General features: G+C 36.7%; 1 protein-coding gene across 5 annotated transcripts in view; it reads right to left on the reverse strand.

Moving 5' to 3' along the window:
- Positions 1 to 253: 253 nt before the first annotated feature.
- The window catches only part of LOC131026842 (3-oxoacyl-[acyl-carrier-protein] synthase II, chloroplastic), a 54,769-nt gene continuing 29,887 nt past the window's right edge, over positions 254 to 25,135 (reverse strand). For all 5 annotated transcript variants that reach the window (XM_057956835.2, XM_057956838.2, XM_057956836.2 and 2 more), the window contains 13 exons: positions 21,818 to 22,408; positions 21,354 to 21,556; positions 20,765 to 20,968; positions 20,535 to 20,645; positions 20,361 to 20,456; positions 20,212 to 20,257; positions 19,736 to 19,815; positions 19,521 to 19,589; positions 19,321 to 19,405; positions 19,075 to 19,229; positions 18,881 to 18,961; positions 866 to 925; positions 254 to 774 (listed from right to left, as the gene is read on the reverse strand). In XM_057956835.2, coding sequence (XP_057812818.2) covers positions 643 to 774; positions 866 to 925; positions 18,881 to 18,961; positions 19,075 to 19,229; positions 19,321 to 19,405; positions 19,521 to 19,589; positions 19,736 to 19,815; positions 20,212 to 20,257; positions 20,361 to 20,456; positions 20,535 to 20,645; positions 20,765 to 20,968; positions 21,354 to 21,556; positions 21,818 to 22,190 — 1,695 coding nt within the window. In that variant the 5' untranslated portion in view covers positions 22,191 to 22,408 and the 3' untranslated portion in view covers positions 254 to 642. The remainder of the gene's footprint in view (positions 775 to 865; positions 926 to 18,880; positions 18,962 to 19,074; positions 19,230 to 19,320; positions 19,406 to 19,520; positions 19,590 to 19,735; positions 19,816 to 20,211; positions 20,258 to 20,360; positions 20,457 to 20,534; positions 20,646 to 20,764; positions 20,969 to 21,353; positions 21,557 to 21,817; positions 22,409 to 25,135) is intronic.

The raw sequence follows: 25,135 nt of genomic DNA on the forward strand, positions 1-25,135 counted from the left end.
CCAACGAAAGCAACTAAGCCTTTGTAAATTATTCCAAGTACATAGCTTGTAATCATAAAAAATCTAAAGTTGCATTTGACAAACGTTTTCATGGCATCAGCATTGATGTCTTAGCAAGCGATATATCCATCATTTCACTTCCACTGCAATGAATTCCTCCCAAAACATTCATTAATATAATAATATTCAAATAAAACTTTTAACGATTTTATGTTTAGTAACAAAATTGAACATTTCCCGTGAAAAAATCATATTTGGCTTCTGGTCAAGATGATCTATCATATTGAATAGCCATAGCAATGAGCAATTTGAATCACAACTACTGTAGTGTTATTCCTCTCTCCAAAACACAGTCACCATGTATACCCCTATTTTTTTCATATTCACCCCATGGTATTTCATATATCTGCAATGATGCTTTTAAGCATGATACATATAAATATATATCTTTCCTTTGAGCATACAAAATTTTCATAAGGATGTAAGTTCCCTGTCAATGCTAGAAAGGGATGGCATTTGTAAAATCTTAGTAGTCACTGCAGAGGCATCTCCATTGAAGAATTTAAATGCAATTTAAGCTCTAGGCCAAAGAATTTCAACCTTGGGGCATAGCATAGTAAATCACTGGGACGGGTAACTTCGCTAATTCTCATTGCATTCTTCATAAGGAGCAAAAAGCACAGAGGAATTGTGACCTCCGAATCCAAAAGAATTGGATAAAGCAATCTTAATGTTCAATCTCTCTTTTTGGGGTCCAACAATAATGTTCATGTCCTAGAGAAAGCAATTTGGCAAAATGTCAGTCACATTAATGAACCAATCAACCTCTTATTCTACAACTTATAGCAGATAAAAGACAGCTCACCACATCCTTTTCTGGATTTTCAAGATTGATGGTAGGATGAACCCACCCTGTGCGAATAGCCTGTGAAATCCATACCAATAGACTTGCTGTCAGGACAAATATAGGAATGCACACATTCATGCAATCAATATTCCAATACTTGAAGTAGCTCAAGCCTCATACTATTTAGAGATACAGAAAGGCAAGTTCTAAAATTGAAGACTAATTTGCTACTTCAAATATCACATTTACCAAACTGATTTGACACAATCAAATAAAACATTTTAGGATTTCAAATAAACACACAAAAATTGAGATGGCAACTACTAGAACTATTTTTACGCACAATGGCAAACTGTAAATGAAGGTATGCAACAATTTCATTACTTGGATGTCAAAGGCACAGAAATTTGAATGGAAGAATCCTTGACTTCTGTAAAATTTTATCTCAAACAATAGAAGCTTACATAGTATTATGTAGCTATGTCAAGGACACAACATTCAACCTCTGCTTTGAAGACACCGTAACTATAAAACAGAAGATCTTGTGTGACAATCTCAAGGACTCAGAAGTACAAGTAATAGTAGAAGATATTAGTGGTAAGTAAATCAAAAAGCTGAGAAGCAAACAAAAGCCAGAAACAGTAACTTGAGGAGGTGAATCCAACTTGGATAAGAACTTTTAAATGCTAGAAAGGAACATCACACAGAACAATTCATAGATGACCATGTGAGGAAATGGCTGCACTCACAAACGAAGCAAATGGAGGTGATCAAGTCAAGACCACAGACCAATGCTGTATAGAAGGCAGATCAAAGTTGAAAATCCAACGACTTTAAATGAATATCAACATCTCAAGCAAGAAGAGGAAAAATAATATCATCATCGGTCACCATGAAATGGCCATGATACATTTGCTGATGTCCATGAGGAATAATTTGGGCTTAGAAGGCTTGGCTGGACAACCCTTCAAGGAATCAGTATTTAAACTAGAACTCCTCCTAACATCCATGGTCAATTATCTTTTAGAGATGCAAAGACTACTGGTAATGCACACCTGCCTCTGTAGCCTGGATTTTGGGCAAGCACAAACAAGCCTTGTACTCCAAAGATCCATCATCTCCCAATGTTTGGACCTGGAACAAGGGAATTGCAGTACCTGATTGGCAACTCAAGGAGAGGGATGTTGTACAAGTGACCTGTGTCATTTGTGTTTGAAAAGCTTGCATCCAAAAGCCACTTGAAACTTCAAACCATAAAAAACTCATTGAGCGCTCACTAACTCATCCAGTACTCGCCAGCATAAACTAGAAACATGTTACTCACACCCTAACTGGTTAACCACTCACCATGAGTACATGCAAGCCGCTTGAAGTTTCAAACCACAGATTACAAACTCGGTGAGTACTTGCAAGCGAAAACCTACAATGCATGATCATTGTTATTCATGTTGAGTGGTTTTTACTTGGAGTGGGTAAGTTTCAGCTGAGCCTTGAAACATGGCACGATGAAATACACATTAAAAGAAGCATTTCAACCCTAATTCATTGGGTTACAGTCCACACATTGGTATTAGACAGCTGTTCTGCACTGCTGATCACAAAGATTTTATGTTATCCTTTGAGGACAGCAGCTAATTGGAGGAATTGGGAAGATTTGTATCATCTTTTCCTTGTTGGAGGTTGGCACATTGATGAGCCCCCATCATCCCTTGTCATTAGAGGCACTTGTTGCTTCATTTGGAGCGAGGTTCTCAGTTGGATAAATGTCACTCTGATTGATAACGGTAGCACATGGTGGATTGGCATGACTGATCATGCACTTAGGATGATCATTTTTCACATCCAGGGGAGATCATGATGCAAAGCAGGGGTTCGAAACACAAACTAACTCAAATCAAACAAACTTTATAAATGTGGGGGACCCTAACTTCATAAGTTCACTCACAATCTCACTATTTCCTTAGTAGCCCTCCAACAAAGATTTTCTAAGCATAACTTCCTGTACGGACAACATTTGGCAAATATGAGAACACTTCTGGATACCCATTTGGAAGTTTAACAACATACCAAGAAATGAGGTGGAGTTGTTTTAGAACAAATGATTCAATAATTGACCGGTAAACTGAAACTAGGTCCAATTAGTACACCAAATTGAGTTTTTTGAGCATAACTTTTGATGCAGACCCAACCAAAAGGATCCAAAACCACTTTTGGATACCCAATTGGGCTTTATACAACATATATCAAAATCAAGGTAGGTTGTTTTGTAACACAAGGGCCTAAAATTGACTGGTAATCTACATTAGGTTCATTCACCAAGGGTTTTTCAGACCTTGTTTCTCTAAAATACTCAAAACTCAATGAAAAATGGTGAGACCAGTCACAATGGAAATGTTATTCAATACTCTATCCCATAGATCGCACACTCGCAGAGTACTCGGCGAGTTTCAAAAACTTGCCGAGTTTTTGCAAGAAACACGGCACAATGGAAATGTTATTCAATACTCTATCCCATAGATGGCACACTCGCAAAGTACTCGGCGAGTTTCAAAAACTTGCCGAGTTTTTGCAAGAAACTCGGCGAGTTTCTTTAAAAAACTCGGCTAGACTAAAAAAAGAGGCCCAAACATGTCAAAAAATTATCATTTTTTGTTTTTTCGGGTCAGTTTCATTCTCTTCATCAGAATATACACATGAAATATAACATTTAAGTATAAGTGGCATTTCAATATGTCTTTTTCCTTTCTTATACTTTATAACACCCGACGCCTTTATAAAATAATAAAAGTATTTTTACCCCGCTCTGTATTGCGACAGGGAGCGTGCAAGGGGCGCTGCCCCCAAACCCCCGTCGAAAAATATAGGGGGAAACTGCGCTGATGGAAGTAGGGAAAATTTAACCTCCGAGTCTGATTAGGCTCCATATAACACAACATAATTAGCATTGAAGAAATCTTGGTATTATACATTTTAGAGTTGAAAGTTTAAAACTATCAGTATGAATGATGAAATTTCAAATATTGCGCGTTTGTAGATCTCCACCAAGATCTAGCCCTATCTCTCTACCCCTCTTTTTCTCACCCTTAGAACTGGGAAGATCTCCACTGGGAAGAGGAAGAGGAATAGTAAATAGTTTTAGCTAGAGCTGGGAAGAGGAAGTTGTAATTGTAATTTGTAATGATGTATTTACTTTTGGTTTTACAAAAACTATTTACTATTTTGCTTCCAGCCATTAGCATTCCTCATGAGGATGCGATTTTGTAGACACTTTGCATTTAAATATATCTAGAATCAGCTTGTTTCTTTTGTGTTATCATTTATTGACTCATTGGATGCATCTTCTCATTAAATTTTGCAAAAAAAATGCATTTTTTATTAAAATTAAGCGTGTTTTTACGTTGCCGAGTTTTTTGCTGAGTTTTTTTCTCAGGGGCTTGGCGAGTCGAGCCGAGTCGCGAGTAGTCCAACTATGCTCTATCCAACCATACCACTTTCAGATCATAGAACATCCGTACAAATCCATACTATTCGCTGCAACATGACTGGTACCTGAAAATCTGGAAGTTGCAGTCATTAAAACAATCATAACTTTCTTAATACTTAATGAAAAACCACCAAACCAGTTGCATTTGGAAGGTGATTCAATCCTCTATCATATCCAATCAATTTCAGATCATTAAATGCAAAGCAAAGTCCATACAAAACCAAATAATAATCAGATTATCTGGAAAAACATTGTTTGGGCATGCAAACTTTTTTTTTTTTTCATTCCATTCTTTCCCAAAACCTTCCCTACTTGGGATCCATGTTTACAAGGCATATTTATGCTATTACAACCACATTTCAACTGTCCAACCAATTTCCACATGACTTTTCAAATGATGACCTTTCATATTCCCCATTTTTGTATTCTTGCAACTTGACAACTTTTGACAACTTTGCAAGATTTTACAACTTTTAACAAAATGAACCCATAATCACCTAATAACCTAGTGACTGACTCAAACATGTTAAATATGGTCTAAATGACCTTATGATATGACACAAACACCATGTAAAGCAAATATTTACAAAATGGCCTCATGGGGGCATAAAGTCCACTAGGTGCTCCTGCACCAGATCATCTAGAGTAGGAGAGTTGTATGCTAATATCTCTTCAAGATATTTCTATCCTCTCATACTTGATGAATATGACAGCGTGATGATTTGGGATCCTGGCATTGGCATGTTTAGTGCAGTACTTCATGTGGATCATGATATGTTGTTTCACAATTTGAGGCATAGTGATGTTTTTGTCAAAGTGGAGCAGTGGAAGTTTGAAGGAGATATAAAGGGGAAGATGTACCAAGGGCCTAGATTAATTTGGGATCCAGGTATTGGTGGAAATAATTGAGCTTAATGTAGAGTTGATACAGGTGATTACTTGTGGGCAAGCAATCTTGGGGAGGGCAGACTATAATGTCCCCTTCTTCGCCAACATTAGTCAATCAGGGTTAGTCTATCACCTGGTCCTCGTAGACTAACAGGATGGACTGAGGACCCATGATTGGGTTGATTTTCTCTTAGTTTAGATAGGTTGCTCGAGTGGATTGGGAGGTATTAGTTATTAATTATGATGTCTCAATGTTGCCGAGGTATTAGTTATTAATTATGATGTCTCAATGTTGCCAAGTTAAAACTATAGTAAAACCCAAGTTCTACCCCTCCAAAGTTCACTTAAGTCTAGAAAGAGAGTATGGACCCCTTAGGAGAGAGAAAGTGGAGTTCACTACATGTTGGGGTTATTTGTAATATTGCAAATGATATTAAAAGGTAGAATTATAAATGACTTTATAATAAAGTCACTTTCCTTGGACACCACCCCAAGTGGAATTAGAAATGATAAAAAGTTGTAAGTGAGACATCAAAATTAAATAAACTCAAATTAAAATCATAAAGAGAGCTTGGGAAAGAAACCCTAATTAGGGCGTATGGTTTTGGAGTTTTATAAAAAGGCACTTGGAAAACATTTTGGGGTAGAATATATTATAATGGTTATTTTTCACTTTGGCCTCCTGAGAGAAGCTTATATGAACCTGAGGGTCTGGAGCAGCTTGTGGAGATGAAAAACTTTCATAAGTCATCACACCTTCCCACCCTATAGTGGAACATTGGCAACTAAATTGTAGCGACCTGTCTTGTTTTTGTTTTTTTATTAAATGTATTAAGTTTCTTTTATGTGTGTGATCTTTCAAATCTAGACAAGTTGCAGAATGGTTTTTTGTTTGTGTTTTAAAATGTTTGAGATGATAAACATATATGAACTTAAAATAAATAATGCCTTCAAATATCAGTCCTAAAAATCAATCAACATAACTTGCAACTTAGGAAAGGAAGTTTCCAGATTTATTTATATATCTGAAATACAAGTTTGCTGTATGAATTGAACCCTAATTCTACAATATGATTTTACAAACAGTTTTTAGGCATACCCCTAAACTGTTGTCTGAGACCTTGAAGAAGAATGGGCTGGAAGAGCCGTTTGTAGGTCTAAATTAGAAGGTGGCAGCCACGTAGGTCACTCAGCAAATGAATTGCAGCAGCTGCAGATTTGTCCTTTCCACTCCCAAACTATTCAAAAATGTGAAGTCTTGTTTAGGTGCCCAAAGGTGTTGAAGTGTGTCTCTAAAAACTAGGTGCTCAACCCTAGAAACACTTCACTTTGTAAGAACTGGTTTGGTCTGATGTAGTTTTGATTTTGCTATTGTAATCACTCAAACCCTCTGAAGTATGGTGAAATACTTTTTATGAACCGCTGTTAATGATAGAGCCTTGCAACATGTCAGCTCCAATTTTAAAATTAGAAAATTTTGAAATTTTGGCCTTTGAAATCTTGCGTGTGATAAATGTTCGCCTAGAGAGTTTCCTATCATCCACAATTGGAATCATGTTGATATAAAGAGTTTCCAACAAAAAACAAAAAAAAAACTTTTATTTTGTTAGACGTCAAGGTAATGAGCATTCATCTCGTTCAAGACAACGTTCCATTTCAGGTACTTGTGAAATCAATTCCAAGTGTGGATTAAGAAATTTTGGATTGGTCTTTATTGCCAAATTGACTTTTGAGTTTCTAACACAAGTTGTGGAAAGTCCATCAAATGCCAATAGCAAGAGAAGGTTAACTCCAATCGGCCTACTGCTGAGCTGAATAAAGAATAAAGTAAGCCAATTCAATCAACTAACAAGCATACATGAAACTGCCTATGTGGAAAACTTTGACAATAGAAGGATACACTGATGAGTTAGAGTGAAGGATGAAGGGGCCGATATGTATTTGCGGTAAGTTGGCAATTTCATTCTATTTGCACCATCATCGACAGTTCACCTAAGTTTGCAAAGTTGGAGGTTTGTTAAAACACTTTCAAGTGAGAAATTCATCATCGGCGAGCTGGTTTACTTTCAAAAAAGGCCAATATACTTGCATGTGGCATGTTTCCAAAGTTTCATTTATCCATCAGCAAATTTTGGTCTAGTTTACAAAGGCACTCAAGAACATTTGAAGAAAACTTAATGGTAGCTTGTGCTACTTTTAAAAGTCACCGATATCATTTCAAAACAATTTGATATTTTGATAATAACTTCTAAGTTGCCGAAGATGTTTATGCAAACCAATGATGGAAGCCGCAAAGAATAAGCACGTTGGTGAAATGAATAAACAAGCCGACACACGTAAGTTGTGAAGATAGCTCGCACATCGTGATTACATGCATAATGAAGAAGTACAGTTAAGGTGCATAAACTATTTTCCAACTTACCAAAAGGAAAGATAAAAGAAAAGATTGCAGGGAATTACACAAAATGGATTCGTTGTGCATGCTTCAAAAATGATCAAGCAAATGCAGCGCACATATATTATTGTTGGAATTGCTCCAGTCGGCGTGTATGCAAAATGAGGAATCATAGACAAAGCATCAAAATCATTTGACAATGTAGACATGGTTCTTGGACAGTTTGGCGACATAACTCAAAGAAATGTGGTCTCATGACAAGCAAAGATTGTAGAATATGCACAAATCGATTTGTTAAAATTAAGAAGTCTTTGGAAATTTTCAAGTTGATGCAATTGGTGGATGTAAAACCAAATTCTTTTCCAAATATTCTTTCCACTGATGTCAAAATGGAAGACTTCGAATCGAAAGTGTAGAGGATTGACACGCGGCTTCTTTGGAGTCCAATGCTTGTTGACTCTTACTCTCGGGCTAGCGATGGAGTCGCTATATTGAGCATTCTTCCCAACTGGGCGGCAGATTCATGTTACGTATTGATTCTTGACTTGGTTGATATCGGCAACTTGGCAAAGTTGATCAACACGCCGATACCTTTCTAACTACAAAATCGCACCACCAAGCTCACCTTAAACGTCCATTTAGCGGAAGGAACTTACCACATGGCCAGGAAAGAAGGCTGAAGTTGTTTTATAACTACCTATTAACATTTGTTTTGCATGCCGATAGATATGCATGCTATCATGCTCTCTAAACTCCACTCGCAGGTATTGAATAAGAAATGTTTAAACGCCTTATTTCTGCAGATACCCGGATGGCTCCTTTCACGCAGATGCACTTGGCGGGTGTAGAGGTATTCATTTCCAAGTGAATGGAATTGCAAACATAGTGCCAGGCTCTGCGATTCCTTTGTGACTGCACCGAATATGGGAGTTCTTACAAGTACAAAATGTTGAGTCACCAAAAGATCTTTTTGCAGGAACACACACAAAGAATAATGGTGAATCCAAAATGGTTGTGGTTTGCATATTTCATGACAGTGAATGCCTAGGGTCTTTAGAAGATAGCACTTCATAGCCACGAGAAAGAATAAGGGTTTGTGTGAGCAATCTAAAGGTAGCAAAGTGCAGTCGTATATGAAGGATAGTGAGTTTACACTGACCCAGAGGCACATCAATGTCATAGGCACCATGTGAGAGACAGAAGATAGTTTGAAAACAGAGTCATTTTGACAAAGGAATAGCCCGATAAAGTTGCAAAGACAGTGATAAGAGGCTTAGACAGAAAAAAACAAGACACAATGGTTTAGTCCAATACAATGAGAAACAAAGTAAATACAGTGCCAAAGATTTCAAATAGAAGCCAACCATAGACCTGTCAAAACAGTGAGTAGCATATCTATAGGAGATATCAGCCTTAGGTCAGTGAACAGAGGTATGAAGTTTTGAATGATGAATAAAGGTAAACCTTAGTCATAAAGAACGGTGCTAACAAATCTAAAGATCTGAGACAGTGCATACATTACATCTCAAGTAGTGCAGTCCAAGCTATTGGACAATTGATTCACAATACTGAAGACATTGACAACATGAATGGTTGATAGAAATCATCAATGAGCAGAGAATCTATCAAGCATGGTCACAGCTATCACAACAACCCCAATAGATCTAATGCACAGTTCAATAAACAGTGAGAAGATAATGATCCGAGTCTTTGTCATAATCAGCCCCAAAACACCAAAGGAAAAGTCATTTTTCCATTCAAAGAAGAAAACATCAAATAGACAACACAAAGATCATTAAGACAGTCTCAACAAAATACACAGATCAAAACAAAGAAGTGACAGAGAGGTCAATCACAGACCTCAGTTTCAAGAAGGTAACATTGTGTCATTGATTGTCAAGATAATCATGAGCAGATTAATATCAGATGCCAGCTAAGAATCATTATGATGATCACTTAAAGGCCAATAAAGTAATATCAAATTCTATGAGCAGCCATTCAAGGAGGAACAAATGGATCATCCATGATAAAGACAGTGGGTAGATCTTACTTATGGGCGAGACATAGTCACTTAATCAAGTCAGTCGCAAATCTTCAAAGTCTCAAAGTTTCAGTAACATTGACATAGAGGACTTCAATACAAAGGGTCTGCGAAAATACCATCATGAAGTACAAGGCTCAGGAGTATGAGTACGCTCCAATGATCACCACCATGATTCCAGAGGTTCATGATACCAAGATTGGGCACATAAATTTGCAGGAGATCAAAAGGTTCTTCATGCAAGGTGACAGATCAAAATTGTCTTGTAGAGTGGCGGGAAGTGGCTTGATTGAAGCAGCATGTTTTCCCATATCAATTCAATGTGCAGATTTGGTACTAGAATGCTCAAAAAGATATAATCCCGATGCAAGAGAGATAAGAGCTGCAGACGGATCCTTAATGGCCAAACTAGACGGAATTTCAATAGCTATTATTCTTCGTTTGCAATATAAGGAAAAGTTCACTCACATCGATAAGCAAAAAGCTTATAAATACTTCAGCGACAATAGAAGCAAATGCCTCAACAATCTGGCTAAAGAATGGATGGTTGCGCCACGGGGAGGACAGTCTCAGCTTCCAAAAACACTCCATCGTTCTCTTTTCATCAAAGAGATTTATTACTTGATTTTGTTACTCCATAGAGTGACAGGAAGTCCTGACTCCACTGAGTTTGAAATGTGGATGTATCTCTTCATAACAGTCATCTCTGCCGGTAAGCAATTCATTGACTGGGGCCATCTCATCAGCAACTGCATACATGACCAGTTAGTGCACTTCAAAACAAGTCAACGTTTCCATATGATCTCTTACTTGATATATGCTATTGCTAATTTGAGGTCATGGCCAGGGTTGAGTACTAATGGTGTCCTGAATCAAGAAACTCAAGTTTACCATTATTACAAGCAATTGCAACTTGAGGAAAGCTTTGTGTATTTCAGGAGGGTGAATGATGCTTTCACAATGTGGGCAGTAAGGTTATTACAAGGAGACATTGCCACCAGAATATCAAAGGAAGCCGCTAAATTGATAAAGAAATATGGAAGTTTCTTCATCCAGTTTCCGAGATTTAACTATCTTCGAGTAGGAGGATTTGAAGGTTATCCACACAAGCTACCCAGATATGTTGATGATAAGCTCATTTTAGTTGAGCTTTGTCGGCAATTGGTTTCAGTTCAAAAGAAATGCAGAGATAGAAAGAATAAAGGGGTAGCCTTTCCCATTTGTCTCGGGCACTATAGATGTGAGTCAAGTTCAAGAGCAGATGAGACAAAAAAAGCTTTATCCAAGGTCAACTTGTATCCATATCAGATGAGGTTTCCTTTTGATAGTAAGGATTATGTCAAGAGCAGCTTAAAGTTAGGCCCTGGCTATTTTCATTTTCCTAATCTTTAAGACTTTTGGGAGGATTGCGAAGACGAGTTCGAGGTTAGAAAAAGAAATTGGACCAGGTTAACTTTGAAGCAAATGAAAGATTTCAAGATGGATTGGACCATAGAAGGCATTGAAGATGATGGATCTGATTTGATTGATCCTATCTATTTTGAGCAAGTCCAATCCCAGCCACTTCCCAGTTTGAATTGGGCAGATCCGGAAATGAGAGATGTCAGAGAAAGAACAAGTTTTGTAATCAAGAATTCTGAAGCCTGGATTAAGAAGAAGATTACTCAAATGACTGCTACCAGACCAACAAAGGAAACTCCAAGAAGGAAAGGAAGTCAGCTTGAGAGCTCTACGTCGCTGCATTCTTCCCATACTCCAGCTAGGGATACTCCTTCTTACCAGAATACTCAAGGAAGTGATGGAGATGAAGACCCTCCAAGGAGGAACAATCTTCAAAACACATGTGGTGATGAACCCCGACAAAAGAGGAAGAAATCCAGAGCAAAAGACATAGAAGAAAATTCTATTGCAAGTCAAGTAAAGGATCAAGTTCCAGTGGAAATTCTGGATGACACAAGATTTGATGATGGAATGCATTCCATATCTCTCTCAGTTCCTATTGAATCCCTACGACAAGAAGCACAACAAAATACTTTAGTCATGGATTCATCATTTCCAAGCAATCCAAGCGATCAATTTGAAGAAATCAGAGAGGTGACTACAACACTGGTAGCAAGACAGGAAAACATCCAAGAGTCCACAGAAAATTCTTCATTCCCATGGTTAGAACAAAGTCTATTGAAGAAGAGGAAGGTAGAAAAGTTAGTGGTACCTGAATTTAGTAGCATATCTGATCTTTTTGAAAGAGCTGAAAAACCAAAGAAACTCAAAGTATCCTCAAGAATAAAGACTGATCCAAATTCAAGGAATATGTGCTTAGAGATTGCTCAACCCATATCTGAGAAGGATACAAATGAGGCCACCTCTGCGGACTTTGTTGTGACAAAGATTGATATGGGACCTTCTTCTCATGAGTCTGATATTCAGAACTTTAATGTGATGGCAGCCAGAATGGTGGAGAGAAGTGAAAAGGATAAGCAATCCAAGGATCAATTGAAACAACAAGTGCACACTTTGTCTTCTTACTTGAGATCCGTAGTTGATACCTCCACTATGCCACTAAGTGTAGATCGCCAGCCAATTATATTTACACCAGAAGGAGTAATTGAAAAGAATGTTATGGATAATCTTCAAAAGTACCAAGCCTATGGAAAGGTAACTGAAGGATGGGTAGAAAAGGTCAAAACTCTCGCATGTGAATTCCTAGTCCAAGCAAAATCTATCCATGATGAGGCCTTAATAAAGAAAAATACTATTGAGAAAGACTTGAAGAATGTCAAGAAAGAGGAGGCAGCCTGGAAAGAAATTGTGAATGATTTTAAACAAATGATAGAAATTGGAATGGACACCCTTGCAACCGAGAAAATCTTGCCTAGTAATGAAAAAGATTATCCAAAGATATGGAAAGAAAGCATTAACTGGAAACTAGTGATCATAGATCAAGTTTCATCAGAGTTAGAAAAGCTCATGCTTTCGTGTGATCAAGTGTGTACCAAACTCCAAGGACAACTCACTACTCTTCTCCCAGATGTGACATTGATGGAAGATTTGCAGGTGTTACAGAATAGCTTCCAGAACATGGTAGATCAGCAGCTTTTTAACAGTACAAATTTCAGTGAAAATACCATCGAAAGGTTGATTGATATTTACTATTCCTTGAGAACTTCTATGCCTCAAACACTCAGCATGGTGACAGAACTAAGTGGCATTCATAGAAACTTGAAGACATGGAAAATGAGGATAGCTAACATCCTAATTCCCAAAGGAAAATCCGTCACTTCGGCCATTCGACTTTTCAGAATCTTCAGAGACAAAGGACCTGGACAACCTAATGTGCCTACAGAAGCAACAGCCTCATCAGCAATGCAAGGAGTTAGCTTAGAATAAGTGCAGAGTTGCATTTTGTATAGTCTTCATTTTTGTTGTGTTACTCGCATCATGTTTTTGTCTTTCTTTGTAAATAACTCTCATGATCGAGTTTCCTTTCTCTCGTCTCTATTTTTGTATTGTAATAAAGGATAATCTTGGCTCTTTTCATATGAGGTAGTTATCCTAAGTTCTCATTTTGGGTAGTTATTGTAAGTAGTTATTTCTCCCAAAGTTGAGGAAGTTATTTCAAGTAGTTGAGGAAGTTATAAAGTAGTTATAAAGGTGGTTAGGGTAGTTACCTCAAGTGGTTACCACTTCACCTATATATACCTCATTATTCAATGTAGAGGAGATTCCACTTTTTCACAAGCTTTGTATGAGAGACTTGGATAGTATTATTCAAGAAATTAAGCAATAGAGATCAATTTGGATGTGTGTTCAACTTATTCTCATGGGTTATTATCAATGTTCTTATGTTTAATTGATGATTACCTAATGCTTTCCCTTTAACATTGAATGTGAAGAAGATTATTTCAAGTTGTGGTATCTCAAACTTGATTATATGGAATTTATTTTAAACTAGATTCATACCTTGTATGGCGTTCAATCTTTCTTTATTGTTCGTTCTTTAAATTTTCGAAAAATCCAAATACCCCCATTATACGAGGGAGCTGCCCCTCTCAAACGCAGAGAAGAATTACCATTCTTTTGTTTTTTGTGATTCTTCAACTGTTGTGAACGCTTTGTTGCTGATTACAGGGCAAAACAGAGTTTTTCAAGAAAGTTTCTTAAAGCAACAAATCTGATTACCAACACAACACAAAGATTGGACAGCATCAAATTGTCACCCCAGCTCCATATATGGCCAAGAAAGGGGTTGGCTAGAAGTAGGCAGCTTCCTCAGAAAATACTCCACAAAATCTCTTCAATCCCTTGAAATTAGCTACCAAATCTACCCTTTCCCACTGTTAAGGATGAAACTGGCCAATACCAATACTAAACAGCAGTTGCAATGATTTCTATGAGCTCCAATGTTGTCCAAGAGGGGTCAGCCTAACAAGGAGACAACTCACTTAGAAATTTGCTTTAAAGGTTCATAAATCTTGGAAGCTCTTACAAAATATGCCTCTTTCTTTGTCAATGAAGAGAAAATGTTACATCCAACACCAAACAGCAAAGGTTATGATTTTGCCTTGCTCCAAATATGCCCAAGAAGGGGTCGTCCTAGCAAGAAGGCACCTCACTCAGCCACAACCAGAAAATACACTTCAAAACTGATTTTCTTTGTGCCCAAATGAAACTCCAAAAGTAGAGCTTCCTCACACCCTGAAAAGATCTTCCACAACTGCAGGTGTGATGAATTGTGTAGTTTTTTGTCTAGACAAGCTGGCTCCAAACCCTAGGGTTCAGCTAAGCTCCTCTCAAGAAGTAAGAGTGAAATAACATATCCTACCCCAAAATGTTTTCCAAGTGCCTTTTTATAAAACTCCAAAACCATACGCCCTAATTAGGGTTTCCTTCCCAAGCTCTCTTTATGATTTTAATTTAAGTTTATTTAATTTGAATGTCTCACTAACACCTTTTTATCATTTCTAACTCCACTTGGGGTGGTGTCCAAGGAAAGTAACTTTATTATGTAGTCATTTTCATAACTTTATAATTCTAGTTTTTTAAAGTCACCTTTTAATATCATTTGCAATATTACAAATAACCCCAACATGTAGTGATCTCCACTTTCTCTCTCCTAAGGCGCGTCCATACTCTTTCTCTAGACTTAAGCGAACTTTGGAGGAGCATAACTTGGGTTTTAATATAGTTTTAGCTTGGCAACATCAAGACATCATAATTAATAAGTAATAACTGATACCTCCAAATCCAATCGAGCAGCCCATCTAAACCAAGAGAAAATCAACCCAATCATGGGTCCTCTGTCCATCCTATTAGTCTATGAGGACCTAGTGATAGGCTAACCTTGATTGACTGACACTGGCTAAGAAGGGGACATTACATAATGTGACATATGTCCCTGCAAAGTCTCTCTCATGCAACACAATGACTAAGTTGACAAAAAAAATTAAAATTGAATTCGGTATTCCATATGTTTAAAGGTTATCATTTTTTGTCTTATCACTCCCACAACAAACCCTTATTACTGCAAGCCTATCACTCCCACCTTTCAATATAACTAGAATCCCAATGACAAACCACCCCAATATACCACACCTCCCTATATAACCAAAGATATACGGAAGAGTAATAGTATGGAAGAGCAATCCTCTAAATATATCAAATCTTTAGATATATCTCATCTTCTCATATGCCCAAGATATATGGAGTACTGATGATATGTGGAAAAGAAATGTATGTGATAGCAAAGTGATACAAGAAAGTAGACTATCATTGAATGAAATGATCGCAAGTCTATGTAATAGTATAGCTGCTTACAAGAGATAGTATAGAGCGTGTAGGCACCGTTGTCTATCTAACATTGCGATTCCCAATACTCCAAATTTATTGTCAAACAAAAATCACCAAAAGATAAAAGATAAGAATAGTAGTAGAAGATATTTATAAGGTAAAGTATTTACAGTCTCCTTATAACTGAAACTTCTATATCCCTCAAATATACCTCTAAGGCATCCATTCTAAGAGTACAAGAGGGTAATCTTGTGAAATGGTATGTTTGGTGCACTATAGACAGACTTAAGGATTAATTTTTTTCTGCTATGTATATTGGATTCTTTGCAAATGTTATTATTCTACAACAAAACAAGACAACATATGCATTGTTAAACAATTGCTAAAATGAAACTGTGTATATTGAAATGTAAACCTATTGTAAACTCGTCAAAAGCCCAACCACAAGCCTAGAATCTACAAGCAAATCAATAACGCCAATAGAACTCTGAATCAAGTGCATGTAAATGAAATAAACAAAGTATACATTCACACACATAATAAGCTTGACTCCATTGTTCTCCAATCCTTTAAGATCTTGTGGATGATAGTATTTTCTCTCAGCATTAAGCACTAGCACAAGTTGGCATAAAAAGTGAAGTGCAGTTGACTGATGATGCAAGTATGATAAAGAAAGCAATGATAGCCAAGATGGATACTATGAAGCTCTGAGCAAGTACTCTATATGTATACTAGGTACGTGAAATCTCCAAGAGAATCTAGGGCTTAGATTAAGAGGTTAAAAGCTGAATGGCCGAGATTAAGAGGTAAAAGGAGAATGAATAGGATTAAAAGGTTAAAATGGATGGATGAATGAGATTAAGAGGTGGGTTAACTTTTGATAGGTGTCTAAGTTTAATGAATGTGTGATAAGACTAAGGTTAGACATGTGAAGGGGAGAGAATGAGACACTTGTCATATGACTACGAATTTAGATATAATCCATGTGAACAAGTTGGAGGGCTAGGATTAGAAAGAAGAGGATAATTAATTAATTAAATAAATAAATAAATTTATTTAATTAATAGTTGAAAAAGGTGAGATCGGAATAATTTAAAAAATAATAAGTATTTATTTAACAATAGGAAAGAAAAGGTTAATGAATTAATTTAATAAATAAATAAATTCATTTAATTAATAGAGGAAAAGGCTAAAGAATTTAATACTTATTTAATTAATAGAGGAATAACGGTAAAATAATTAATAAATAATAACTATTAACTTAATTAAGTGAGGACATATTTAGGTGTCTACAAAAACCTAACCCTAACCCTCAACTTTCAAAAATTATTATTTAAGATTAGGGGTTTTTACTAAAAAAAGGCCTAACACACAAAACATCAATGTTATGGATAAGGGTTAGGGCTTTTTTGTTCAAAAAAAAACTCCATCCTTAACCCTCAATGCTGAAAAAAAATAGTGTTTAGGGTTAGGGTCAGGTTTTTCCAATAACAAAAAATCTTACCCTAACCCTAAAAGGTGAAAAATCAGTATATAGGGGTAGGGTATTGGTTTTTTTTTCACAAAAAACCATAACCATAATCCTAGACACTAAAAAAATTAACATTTAATATCATGGTTAGACCTTTCCATTAAAAAAACTAAAAATAACCCTGACACTAAACCCTAAATAGGGCTAGGCCTTTTTGCTAACCAAATCATAGATTTCAGTGGTTAGGGTTAGGGTTTTTTTATTAAAAGGGGAAAAACACCTAACCCTAACCAAAAACAAAAAATATTTCAATTTTATGGATAAGGTGAGGGCCTTTTGGTTAAAAAAGAACCAAACGCTCAAAAAATGAAAGTTTAGGGTTAGGGGTTAGGGTCCTTTTTGCAAAAGAGATACTATTAGAGTATATTTTCTAACTATCTTTTATAAATATTAAGGAGGATTACTTTTTAATTTGTACCTAAAGAATGAAACCAAAACAATGTAGCATGTAGTCATTCTTGAAACTTCACTTCGCATCCTTTAGCTCTGATTTCTCAAACAATTGCCTGCAAATGAGGGGGGGGAACAAAAAAAAAAGTGTATTCGAACAGAGAAAAATCAGCCAACCTAGAAAAATCAGGGAAAGCTCACTGAAAAATTGAAAATCGGTGAAAAATGTAAGTTAATTCATTTTAAGGCAAGAATTTGGCAATTAAATCACAACATTTCAGCAAAAAAATGGCTCACCTGATTTAATTGAAAAACTTGGCAATTGTTTGACATACATAAAAAAACACCATATGGCCTAGTTCACAATTTCTTGTGATTTTTTGAAAAGTATTGTAAATATAGTTTATATAGCAGCACCCTTATCATATGATTGCATAAAAAGGCACTATCTTAACTATGATCTCTCACAATTTTTTAATTAGCATCTGCCTACGAGATCAACAATTGGCTGCCACAAGTTTGCATTGTCATCTGCATATGCATTCAGCAATAAGCTGTCAGACATTGTATTGGTCACCTGCTACGCACAGGTAAACATATACAACTTACCATGGACATCTCCTTACATAAATGCAAGTCTACACAGAGGTATAGATATTGACATATTTGAGAAGGGGAAAACAAAATAAGGTATCTTTTAAGGAAATGCAACAAGTGGCAACAAAATGCAGAGAATGTCTCAAGATGAGTGTCAGTTATGATATGGTGTTTTAAGACAAATCATCATTCTATATAGGTTCAATACTGCATCAACAGAATATTTTTAATGAAGTAGATACCATATACAGGCAAACTATTTTATGGCATTCAACAAATCAGCAGTTGCATGTCTTTACTGCCATCTGTCCATGCATATATGATATTAGTTATTACAATTAGGTGTCTGTCAGTAGTCACCCAGAAACTACGGCTCATAGACATACCCTTGCCCAAATCTTGATAAGCATGTTCAAAACATGATATAAGTACACCCTTATCTTAGCCTCCTGTAAATTAACACCTCCCCCTCCAATACGCATCCCTGATCTCTGACTGACCATGGACCATGTCAATATTTGTCAGGCTATGTCTATCAGTACTTATAGGAACAGGCCCACAATCAAAATCTAGAACAATAACACTTCGTGTAAAATGGCAAGAGAGTTGACTTTTCAATGGTTTGTCCATATGAACAGTTAAAACTTAAAAATGCATCGAAATGCAGCAAAATAAAGAGCACATTTCTAGCCATCTGAAACATAGGCAGTATTCAGGTTTTCACAAGTTAATCTGTTATAGAAAGCATATATCCCTTGGTACCAAAAAATCTACCACATAACGATCAGCATTTCAGTTCTCTCATTCTACTTCTGGGATAGACATTTCCATTGATTGATCCATTCAAAAAAATTATCTATAGCACCTGTCTTAACTTCACAGATCAGAGTCATTCTAGAGTATAAGATGAAATTAGCTACCTGGACAGTCGCAACAGCTTCTACAGCTCCAGCTGCACCTAGCAAATGTCCAATCAGAGATTTTGTAGAGTTCACCTTCAGCTGAAACATCAAAAATCCAACCTAATGATCAAAATGGAAATGCCCAGTTGACTTGTCCAAAACCACTTTAAAAAACACTTTAAATTTAAAACTGTCATGATTAAATAAAGCACCTCAGGATTCTTTCCAAAACAACGAATCAAGGCTTTGTACTCTTGCAAATCGCCAGCTTTAGTTGAAGTTGCGTGAGCATTCACGTAGTTCACACTTTCTTTACTTACACCTGCTTGATGTAAAGCCTTTTCTATGCATCGGATGACACCTGTACCTGAAAACTCTCAAATGTTCAAATAAGAATTCTCATTCGCAGGGGCCTGATAATACCAGGAAATATCTTTGAACATTTCTGAATCTCATACCTTCCGGATGGGGCTCTGTCATATGATAAGCATCAGATGTAGAACTTCCCCCAAGGAACTCAGCATATATGTTTGCTCCTCTTTTCTGGCAAAACAAAGAAAATTAGCAAGCTCCAACTCATCTAGCTTAAATTTGTAAATAAATATACTAATCCCAAAAACAGTAATTAGCAAAAGATGCCTTTTGTGAAAGGGTGTACCTTTGCATGTTCTAGTTCCTCGAGAAGTAGAACTCCTGCTCCCTCCCCCATGACAAACCCATCACGATCCTGTTAAATGTAAAATAATTATTTGGGCAGCCTAGATAACTGTCTTAGAACAAAGATTCCTAAGATGTTTTGAGACCATAGCAAAATCGAAGAAACTCAATGAAACAGATGCCATAAAATGCATAATGATGAACAAATAATCATACTGCATCCCATGGACGTGATGCTTTTGTGGGATCATCGTTTCTTTCTGATAATGCTCTGCAAGCTACAAATCCCCCAAGACCTATAGGTAGTCATGTCTTCAAGATCAAAACTCAGAGAATCATTCCAGGCAGTGACCAGAAAGCAGTCAAGACAATTAAAACTAAATATATGAAAATGATCAATATACAACCATGGTATAGTCATGTTAAATATAATTCAGTATCACAACCCAAATAGGAGAAGAAAATGTAGGGCCTCTTAGCAATATTGAGAACTTCAAATCATCTAATTTAAAGCAAAAACTCTAAAATAATAATAGAGATGTTGAATTGTTAGCAAACAAAACTTAAACACCTTTCCCATGAAATAATGTTCTACCAGACAAAAAGCAAGAGCATAAGCATGTATGAAGATGTAAACCATCCAGGAATAAAAGAAATAGGCACACTGAAAAAAAATTAGCTGCATGACTTACCAATTGGAATAACTGCAGCATCAGAACCACCAGAGAGCATGACATCCTAAAAACACACCAATTTGAAAACTACAAGATTAGTGTGTCCACAATAACATGCATCTCCTTTTCAGAACTAAAGGGTAAGAAGAGAAAAGCAAACATCTTACAGCTTCTCCTCGAATGATGTGATTTGCAGCAGCTATGAGACAGAAATTGCTTGTTGCACAAGCAGTGGATATAGAATAGTTTGGACCCATCCATCCCTGCAATCAACGCATTCAGTATGCAGAGTGTGGATCAATTTTGCATATTTCTTAACATTAGGTATGAATTCAACTAACCAGATCCATTGCCATCATTGCAGATCCCATATTTGTTGTTGCAAAAGGTACACAAAACGGGTTCATTTTCCTGTAAGAAATCCTTAGTGCTTCCACTGCATCATTGAACACCTGATGTAACATTTTCAACTTAATGGGAGAACAGGTACCACAAAAAAATACTCATCATGGAAGTGCATGGACACCTAATCAATATTAACCAGCAAATGTTATCATCAATTTGACATTACCTTCATTCCACCCAATGCCGAACCAATCAAAACTCCACATTTTGATTTGTCCAAATATTTGAGTACTTCTTCATCCATTCCTCCATCTGCCAATGCTTTCTTTCCAGCAGTAAGCATGTAAAGCATAAATTTATCCATTCGTTTTGAAAGTTTTGGTGCAACCCAACCATCTGTTGAAAAAGGCTTTATTTCACCTGCTATTCTCTGGACAACATAGCCAGCAAATCAAACAATAATTACAAGCTTTCATCAATAAAATTAAAGAGATTATTAATTGTCAAAAACACTTTAAATATATCCATTATACTCTCTTTCCATGTCAAATATAAAATTTAACTCTAGAATTTCTGGCAAGAAGTGATTGAGATTTATCTCTCATGAAGTTCTTCTCGATTGGTAACTGGGCGCTGAACTAGATTGCTAATTCAATAACTTAGCACCATACTAGAAAATTATATATAACTAATTTTGAGAGAATGAATCGTGTGAGTGTACTATAGTATCCAAAGAAATTGCCATCTTGCACTGTTCAGTTGCACTTTAGTCTACAAGAAGCATCCTTTAAAAAGCAAAATATAAGATTATTTACAGTTGGAAAATCCTTGCAGTCAAAGCTTTCGATTTCACTGATACCACTCTTCCCCTGAAGAAGATTGCTGTAGAAAGTATCTGGATCGTGACCAAGGGAAGTGACCACACCCATCCCAGTCACAACAACCCTTCTTTGCTTAGTAATAATTTTCTTCTCTGCTGCAGCCTTTACAGTTTGCACAGCAACAGCCATTACTCTGCCTGCAAATTGAATCGACTACATTAGAAAATATATTTCTCAGATAAAAAGTGAGTCTCAAATTCTGAGAGCTTATATCAGTCAAGATTATGGATTCCTATCTAGAATCAGCATAAATAAGGCAAACTTTCTATGCATTGATAATAAATTGTGTACACCTATAATGCAGTAGACATATCATGCTTCCTACAATACAGTACTTGTTAGTTCTTGTAGCAATCTTAAGTTATGTATGCATCTGTAACAAAGATCAAATTTCCCACCTGTAGCTCTTAATTTCCGCTGTCTTCGACCAATATTTATAGGCTTGGACCCAAAGAAGCTGTCTGGAAAAAACTGGGACCCCTTTAAATTATTGTACTCTGGACATGCTTCAAAGGAAAAGCACAAACCCAAACCTTGAAGACTCGAACCACAGCGGGCAATCAAACTTCCTCCTATTTCTGCATGATCCTTACAAAGCAGAGCTGTTGAGCAATTTGCTGACAACCGTCTGGAGCGACCAATTCCCCTTTTAGCTCTCCTTCCCAGAGGAGAAGACGTAGCCTTTGGCTCATTGCCAGAAACTTCAAATACAGTCCTGGAAACGCATGCAGCAATAAGCCAACTGCAAAGAGGTGCAACTGTCGTTGCCATCTGCACTGTCGTCCAGAAAACCACGTAAAAACTTGACACTATGTTCTTCCTTAAGCTACTATTTTGACAAATTAAGTTCAACTATACAGCATGTTTCTCAGCAAAACCACTTGCTGAATTACTATAGCCAGGCTCATCCAATTTATCAGCTGTTTGCCAAAGAACAGTGCTTGTACTCATATCCTATGAATTGCTTAAATGCTCCTTGAAATCAAAACCTGGAATGCAAGAGCAAATTTTGAGAACAAATCAAAGCTATCAAAAGTTTAGATTCTAAAACACAGCAACAAATGAGTAATTCATGATGTGAGTGTGCTTGAAAACAACGTAGCCTAGATATATTTAGTTCTGAAGTAGTTTTGTCTTCAGCCAAAACTGTTTCTAAAGCACTGATACAGAGCATTACAGACCTCAAACAAGAACTCTATATGTTCATCCAGATTTCAAACAGAAATTTACGCTAGAAATTTACAGACCTTTCAAAATGAAACATTAAAACAAGACTAAGTGCCCATAGAAACAATACATTTCATTTTGTAGGAAAGAGAAAATAGTTATTAATTAATTTATATCTATTTATATTTATATTTATTTTGTGATGGTGAAATTTGCATACCCATGCTAATTCCCAAATAGTTTTGGGCCCATTTTGATGAAATGTCTTAGAATAGTTACATATCAATGAGTGGCACACTCTTATACTAAGTTTCGCTCATTCCCAATACTTTAGTCATCCCCATTTACACATACGTCCCTGGATTCAACCTTATCCTATCCAAGAACCACTACCCCATTCCTCTAGGAACGCCATCAAATAGAGGCTTTGAGCACATCATGGAGTTGGAGGGCATAAAGCTGTTAAATTTAAAGATCAGATTAGATAGACAATGGTTCACACACAAATGCACAGAATTTACCCCGGGAAAACTTTCCTCTTGAAGGTGAAAAACCCAGCAATGAAAGATGTCTTTATTTTCTTAATTGTCCCAATAAGTTTTACAATGAATTTGCTTCACTCTTGAAGCTGAAGGATGATACAAATTCACCCTTGATAGCAGTAAGAAATCCGAACTACTGTATATCAGTCTATACTGATAATTCCGCCTTCTATCTTAGATGATCTGCCTTGAAGATGGGGATATACAGCAGTACTATGAGATCAATCTGCAGATGTAGATATTTACACAAGTCGTAATCAATATGAAGTGTGAGATGAATACGATCTGCCTTAGAACAACTTCGAACGCAATGAAGAAGACACAATCTGCTTGCTGTAGATAACACAAACTGCTGGAGATGATAATTGTGTTCATTCGATGCATTATGGAGTAAGACAAGATCGATATTTATACCTATGTGTAGGTGTCACCAACCAACACATCTCCTTCATCAAGTCGGATTTTACATTGACCAATACACCTCTTCATTAGGAGCGATTTATATTTTAATCAACACGCCATTGATAGGGATTAGTTAAGTCATAATTAACATGTCTTGTTCAAGGGTGGCGGGTTAGATAAATACACATAAGAAATCGATAATTATTAGAATCATACTTTGTAAATGTGTAAGGCCGATAGGCCATTCACACATTTACCAACTGCTATGTCGGCTGGAAGGTTTCGACCATAGCTACTGCATTAAGAAAAGCTTCTCATCACTACTCCCTACTGCCATTCTAGGAGATATAAGGAGAAAATCAAAAAGACAATTAAGGAGCCCTTAGAAATGGGGCATATCAAACCTAGCTTAAGTCCCTTTGCTTCCTCTATGGTTTGGTGAAGAAGAAAGATGACACCATGTGGATGTGCATCAATTACAAAGCACTATACAAGAAAACTATCAAGAACCCATAACCCATTCATGGGATCTATGAGTAGATAAATAAGTTTCACAGAAAGATCTATTTCTCATAAATAGATCTCAATTTTTCAATGTCACTGCATGACTTTCTACTCATGTCATTTGGTTTGAAAAACACTCCAACAACTCTCCAGTCATGAATGAATCAAATTTTCTGCAAGCAATTGATAAAGTTCATCCTTGTCTTCTTTAATGACATTTTGATCTACAACAAAATGTGGGAGGATCAGCTACGACACTATCATGATGTGTGGGAATTTTGGAAGTATGGACACTATTTGCCAAGGTCACATCATTGGCGCAAAGAGAATGCGGGTGGACATGGAGAAGATTAAAGCAATTCAAGACTGGCCTCCCCCAAGGACCTTGACACAACTACTAGAATTCTTCAACCTCTGTAGCTACTATAGGTGATTTGTTAAGGGTTTCTCTAGACTACCTGTGCTCTTAACTAACCTAACAAAGAAGGGAGCTTTCATGTGGACTTAAGATGCACAGCGAGTGTGTAACAGACTAAAGATGTAATAAGCTCATCTCGTGTCAACAATTCTGGATTTCACTCTTCCTTTCACATTGGAATGTGATGCATCAAAAGAAGGGATTAGGACCGTGCTAATGCAAAACAAGCACCCAATTACTCTTGAGGTTTGGAAGCTCACAGAGGTGGAAAGATGTTTCTCCATGTATGCTAAGGAAATGTTAGCTATCATGCACACATTGGTCAAATTTAGTCAATACTTGGTAGGTGGCCGATTTGTGGTCAGAACTGATCAGAACAGTTTGAGATATTTTCTCAATTAGAAGGATCTAAATAAGCAGCAGCAGAAGTGGGCCAGCAAACTCCAAGCATATGATTTAGACATTGAGTACGTCAAAGGTAAGAAGAAAGTTGTTCCTGGTGTACCATCCAAAAGGCTGAATCTATGTTCCATATCTCAGATCTGCACAAATCGGAAGAATGAAATCATAATAGAGTATGCTAAAAATGCATTTGCAGCTGATGCATTGGAAGGGAAGCTATCAAATGACAGGTACACCATCTACAATGAGCTCATTCTCTATAAGAGAAGAGTTTTCATGGT

This window comes from Cryptomeria japonica, chromosome 1 (genome assembly GCF_030272615.1).
Source record: "Cryptomeria japonica chromosome 1, Sugi_1.0, whole genome shotgun sequence".
In the NCBI taxonomy this organism is placed as follows: domain Eukaryota; kingdom Viridiplantae; phylum Streptophyta; class Pinopsida; order Cupressales; family Cupressaceae; genus Cryptomeria; species Cryptomeria japonica.